The sequence below is a fragment of the Pteropus vampyrus genome, unplaced genomic scaffold (assembly GCF_000151845.1).
Source record: "Pteropus vampyrus isolate Shadow unplaced genomic scaffold, Pvam_2.0 Scaffold492, whole genome shotgun sequence".
Lineage (NCBI taxonomy): Eukaryota > Metazoa > Chordata > Mammalia > Chiroptera > Pteropodidae > Pteropus > Pteropus vampyrus.
This window is the reverse complement of record NW_011889273.1, coordinates 10,797-17,250: the sequence shown is the minus strand read 5'-3', so window position 1 is coordinate 17,250 and position 6,454 is coordinate 10,797. Positions and strand designations below refer to the sequence as shown.

At 55.2% G+C, this 6,454-nt stretch overlaps 1 protein-coding gene and 1 pseudogene across 1 annotated transcript in view; both read right to left on the bottom strand.

Annotated features, from left to right (window-relative positions):
* Window positions 1-6,454, bottom strand: part of LOC105307369 (ribosomal protein S6 kinase alpha-2-like) — a 60,889-nt gene that overhangs the window by 47,730 nt on the left and 6,705 nt on the right. The window contains exons 2-5 of the mRNA XM_023524754.1: window positions 3,942-4,022; window positions 1,781-1,860; window positions 335-441; window positions 75-135 (exon numbers count right to left, since the gene is read on the bottom strand). Coding sequence (XP_023380522.1) covers window positions 75-135; window positions 335-441; window positions 1,781-1,860; window positions 3,942-4,022 — 329 coding nt within the window. The remainder of the gene's footprint in view (window positions 1-74; window positions 136-334; window positions 442-1,780; window positions 1,861-3,941; window positions 4,023-6,454) is intronic.
* Window positions 5,976-6,094, bottom strand: LOC111732796 (annotated as a pseudogene).

The window sequence follows — 6,454 nt, the reverse complement described above, 5'->3', positions numbered from 1 at the left end:
GGGAGGGAGGGCCCTTGTGGCAAGAGGGGGGCGTGGCACGAGGTGAGGGCGTGCCTCCCGCCCGTCCAGCCCACCTGATGGCTGGCCTTGCCTCCCCCCAGGGTCAGGCGGAGGGGGCTGGGGGCGCCCTTTGCACTTCAGCAGAAGCCACATCCATGTCTGGTGCCTTTCGGGGGGCAGGTGGAAGCTGCTCACCCACTTGGGAGCCCTGCATGGGAGGTGCCAGCCCGTCTCCCAACGTGCAAGTGTGTGGGAATTAAACACTGAGTGCTGGCCGCTGACGTGGGCCGGCAAGAAAGGGGTGTGGAGGCCCGCACCCCACTTTGCTACTCACTTCTCTGGTTTCAGATCTCTGTAGATGACCCCCAGGCTGTGCAGGTGGTCCAGGGCCAAGGCCAGCTCAGCCAGGTAGAACTTGACGTCCTCCTCCGTGAACATCACCTGGCGGCAGTGAGGACGAGAGGGGTCAGCCGGAGTCCGCCCGCACCCACGGCGGCCCCGCCCAGGGTGCTCCGCGGCTCTGCCTGCAGGAGACGCGGCCGCCACCTGCTCCTGGCTCCGGCCACGGTGCCAAGGCCGTGAGCACAGGGGCGCGCCCTGCAAACACGGCCCGTGGGCCTCGTGAGCGGGCGCCTGGCTCTGTCCCCGCCCCCGGTCCTCAAGCCCTGGCCATCACGCGGCTCTGGAGCGCATGTCTGGGTCTGCGTCTTAGCACGAGCCCTTCCGACGCGAATCCACTCCATTTCTGCACCAAGCTAAGCCGCACCCCGAGAGCCCGCTGCCATGTGCCCCACGCGGGCCGGGAAACGGGCGAGGAGGGCCGCAGAGCGCCACAGGGCCCTCCGGAGAATCACCTTCCCTGCCGGCTTTCAAGGACAAAGCGCTTCCCGGCGCAGCCTGTGTGACGTCCTTAAAACATACCCCCCCATACTCACACTCTGCACACATGCATGCACCCTGCACACACACGCCCTGCACACACACCCCCCATACTCACACTCTCTGTACACACGCATGCACCCTGCACACACACACACCCTGCACACACACACGCATGCACCATGCACACACACGCCCTGCACACACACACACCCCATACTCACACACTCTGCACACGCACATGCACCCTGCACACACACACACCCTGCACGCACACACACTCTGCACACACACCCTGCACACACACACACATGCACCCTGCACACATGCCCTGCACACACACACACACCCTGCACACGCACACACCCTGCATGCACACACCCTGCACGCGCACACACACACCCTGCACTCACGCACACACACACCCTGCATGCACACACACCTGCACCCTGCACACACACACATCCTGTACACACACACACCTTGAACACACACACACCCTGTATACACACACATCCTGCACTCACGCACACACATCCTGCATACATGCACACACTCTGCACACACACACCCTGTACACACACACACCCTGCACTCATGCATGCACACACACACACTGCACTGACACATGCACACACACACCCTGCACATACACACCCTGTACACACATGTGCACACACCTCCCCTTGTGCCCTCCCCACCCTGCACACACACACCCTGTACACACACACACCCTGCACTCATGCATGCACACACACACACTGCACTGACACATGCACACACACACCCTGCACATACACACCCTGTACACACATGTGCACACACCTCCCCTTGTGCCCTCCCCCTGTCCCCAGGTCCTGGACCGACACCAACAACCCGCACGCCCTGGAGGGGCCAGTACCTCCTTGGAGAGCCTGGTGAAGAGGTCCCCTCCCCGCAGGAAGTCCAGGATCAGGTAGAGCTTCCCCTCTGTCTGGAAAGCTGTGGAGGAGAGACAGTGAGCGTGTCAGCGGTCACAGCCCTCATGGTCCCCGGGAGTGGACGCTGTCCCTCGGGCTCACTTTGGCTCTAGCAGTACTGGGTACTCTGCACGCTGGGGCGTTTCAGAGATGGGCTGGAACCGGGGGGAGCCAGCGTGCCAGGGCCAGCGCTTGGGGACAGCGAGTGAAGCTAAAGAGCTCTGTCTCTGTCGCTTTTACTAAGAGTCCTAGGATTCTCCCCTTTTCTCTCCCCTCCCTTCCTGTCCTCCTCCCCACGTCCTCCCTTTTCAATCCCAACGGGGATGGAAAGACACAGGGAGGAAGGTGTTGGCAGGTCCCCCCTTGCTGTCATCACGACCGGAGTCGGGCTCTGGGTACTAGCGGGTCTCACTGAGTCGCTTCTGCCGGCAGGAGTCTGGAGAGAGCTGGCCGATGGCTCTGACCAAGGCTGGTCGAGTCTCCTTCCTGTCAAAAAGCACTCTCTACACTCAGGGCTCAAGGGCACCCGTCCCCCGATGCCAGCGCTGGTGACCAGTTGGCCTGGCTATCTGCCATCGTGGCACTGGGGCTCCTGTCCCATGTTTGATCACAGAGCCAAAATTATGGGCTCGCTGTCTGTTTCGGGCCACAGGCAGCAGGCAGAGCTGCCGCCCACCACTGAGGAAGGGCGGGCCTCAGTCGACAGGGGCTGAACGTGCCTGCGAGGGTCAAGGCCACCCCTATCCCTGCCGGGCGGTCAGTTCAGGAGTCCTGACGCTCTGCCACTCGCCATCTCTGTCGCATACGCAGGAAGCGGGGCGGGAAGCGGCCTGACAGCTCTGCAAACCTCAGAGCTCCCTGTTTTCTAAAAGTAAACTCTAGGAGAGTTGAGATATTGGGTCTTAGAAACAGAGCCTCTAACCAGAAAGCCTTTGTCAGAATCGAGCGACCTGAGGCGTGGATTAAACGCTCTGCCCCAGGGCTGGACGGGCAGACAGAGGACACCAATCACTTGATCAACCTCAGAGGTCACGCGGACGATGTGTTTAAACATCTTTGTAAGGAGCCCAGTTCTTAACTTCTTCAGACAGGCCCCTGGACCAACTGAAGTGACACGTGGTGTCACATGTGGCACCAGCGACCAGCTGCGCAGAGGGGGCAGTGTGATACAGAGCCCCTGCTGTGCACGGAGACCTTGGGGCAGCTGCCCACAGGCCTGAGGGGTGACAGCCACTACCTGCTTCTGGCAAGTTCACATCTGTATTTGCTCTTACTATTTCTGAAAGGAAAAGCCACAGAATTTCCATACGAGATCAAACCGTTTCTCAGTAAAAGCAGAAACTCGCCAGCAAAGAGCCGTCTCTGCTCTCCCACCGCTGGGCCTGTCGAACCCACGAGCTGCCCGTTCTGTTGTTTCCTGTACTTGTGCTCACGTTAGTTACTCGAGCGGGCGGTAAACTTTAACGTGGCCAGGCGTGACTGCCGTCACCATTTTATCCGTATTTAAATCTGAAGATTTCACTTATTGCTTCTCTGAGGACAATAAAAGGGCAGAAAACTGAATATCGCGTCTCCCACCATACGTGGTTTTGGGCAAATTGTCTGATCTGAGCCTCTGTTTTCTTTTCTGAAAAATGGAAGCGCTAACCCGCCTTGAAAGGACATTTTGACGAATCGGTGAACTACCACCTTCAAAACACCTGAAATGCCACGTCCACGCAAAGTGTGGGAGGACGAACGTGTCCCCTTAAACTCACCACCGGGTCGCAAAGCGTTTTCTTCTGAAACTGCACAAAGATACGTCGTAGAGCCCCCCCAATGCAGACTCTCTGCTACCACTTAACCGGGGACAATAATTTAATGAATAATCACGTACGGCCACCTCACATTAGGTCTTTGAGACAAAAATAAGGCATTTTGCTCCTTTAGGGAAGAAAAACAGAGATGAAGGACTCGGGGAGGGAAGGTCACCGGCCAGACAGGACCGGACGCCGAGCCCTGGCTCCTCTGACTCACTAGGCTCTTTTCATGTGCTGTGGTTTGGGGGAGGTTGTCCCAGGTTCTGTCAAAAGTTGGTTATTTTATCTATGTTACTGTATTTACCATAATGAAGCTTTACAATGAAAGGGTGATTCACTTCTGCCAAAATGTCTCTCTCCATCTTCGATCTGACTCGGTCCCGAACTGCAAAACAGGAAAACGGGGCTCTGAAGTCAGGCGTCAGGGCTCCGACGGGCACGGGATCCCAAACGCCGACGGAGTTCCCGCGGCATTCCGCTGTAAGTTCCAGACACGCACACAAGCTCAGGGGCAGTGATGGCCACGCTCAAGCCCTCGGCAGGTCCACGGCGTGCACTGGGCACGTCTGCGCTCACGCCCTCCACTCACACTCACACACACACACACACACACACACACACACGCATGCACACATGCGCCCACACACGTGCACACGCGTGCGCGTACACACAGTAAGCGGTTGACGCTGTGACACCTGACCTCAGGTGCACTGCCGTGCAGCACCTCCCCCTCCCGAGAATGAGGACAGTCTGCTGCATAATGAGCACGGCTGTCGCCCCTGAGAAAACCAGCCGTCATCCCGTATGGCGTCCAACGTCTAGCCCAGGTTCGAACTCCGCCCCACGCCATTGACAGCTGCTTATTTTTTTCCGACCCAGGATCCGGTCAAGCTTCACACGTTTGGTTTGGTTGTTATATTTCCTAACTCTTTTTGCTCCTAGAATAGAACAGCCCTGTGCCTTTTTCACCCTGGGATTTTTGATGGATTTATTGGCAAGTCCAGATCAGTTTGGCTGTAGATTCTCCCTCCTTCTAGGTTTGATCGATTAACTGGTTGCTCTAATGCCTATATTTCTTGCAAACTGAGGCTGGCTCTGGAGCCTTTATGAGACTGAGGCTAAACGTTTTTGCGAAAATACCTCCGCGTGATGCCGTGTGCCTTAGGCAGCAGCAGGTGAGAGCTGAGGCTGCATCGCTCTCACTCTGCGATGCTAAGTGAGGTGCTGGGTACGGCGGCAGGTCCTCGGTCTCTCACGGTGAAGAGCCACGCGGCCCTCTGTAAGTAACGAGTCACCTGTGGGTTCCCTAACAATCCTGCATCCAACGGCGACAACGTACGCTTATGACCCTTGCTTGAATCGTTAGGATTACAAAATGGCGATGTTCTCATTTCTGATGGGGCTGGAAATAAAAGGAGGCTTCTCCCCCTCTCTCCCTGAAAATAACTATGGACTATGGATTTAAAGGTTTTTGGTTATAACCAATTACAATATTCTTCTTTTTGGGGGTGCAACTGTCCAAAGTTTAGCCGTCTGGGAATACAGATGGAATTTGTTTTGAGGTGAAAACAAACAGAAGCTCAGCACCTGACAGTAACATCGACCAGAGATGCCGCGGGCAGCCGGGGGGCAGCGGAGCACGCACGCCTTTGCGGGAGCTGCGTCCCCACGTCCTCGGCCTCCTCGGGAAGCGCCTCTCCACACAGTGGCTCCGTGAACTCGGGGGGCTCCTCCGAGAGCATGCGCTGCACGCGCACGGCAGGAACACAGTTTCATCAAACCTATCTCGACGTTTCAGTTCAAACGAGACATTTTCTCAGTGACTTTTAATTAGTTTGACTGGTTTAAATTCACAGAGGAACAGTATGTTAATTAACTTGAATCTTAGAATGCGACGACATGTACATTTATTTCAAGCAGTGGGCAACAGATGTCCCCAGGAAATTATTTCGTTCGAACCATTCTCTAATTAAAAGCATCTCACTTGCTATTTAAAAAAAAAAGAAAGAAAAAAGTAGACGTACTACTTACTGCATGAGCCAGGAATTCCACTCTTGGGTATTTATCCAAAAGGACTAGAAACGGGGACTCTCACAGACGCTTGCACACCCGTGTTCACAATCGTCACAAGGTGGAAGCCGCCCGAGTGTCACTGACAGGTAAACTGACAAACGAAATGTGGTACATCCACACGGCAGAGTATAATTCAGTCTTAAAAAAGAATAACATTTTTGTTTGTTTGCTGGTTTGTTTTTTTTTTAGGTGAGGCAACCCTTGGTTGACCTCACAGATTGCAAGGACTTTGTCAGCTTACAATCCCTTATTTTTTATTTTTTTACGCCTACAGCACCTGGTCTTTCTAGGTGGTCTCCCATCCAAGTACTGACCAGGCCCGACCCTGCTTAGCTTCCGAGATCAGACAGGATCGGGCTGGTTCAGGGTGGCGTGGCCGCAGACAGGAATAAAATTTTGATACACGCTACAATACGGATGAAGCTTGAAAACTTTATGCTCAGTGAAACAAGCCAGTCACAAAAGACAAACGCGGCGTGACTCCACTTGTATAAGGGCCTGGAGTCGTCACATTCACAGACAGACGTGGAGCGGCTGGGGGAGGGGAGCGAGGCGTGAGTGTGTGATGGGGGCGGAGGTTCCGCCTGGGGTGACGAAAAGTTTTGGGAAGAGACAGCAGTGATGGTTACGCGACACTGTGAATGTGCTTAATGCCACTTACAGCTGGTTAAGATGATCGATGTTATGTTGTGGGTTAGGGAAACCAAAGGCCAAATATCCTGGAGGAACAATTAGGAAAAGCTC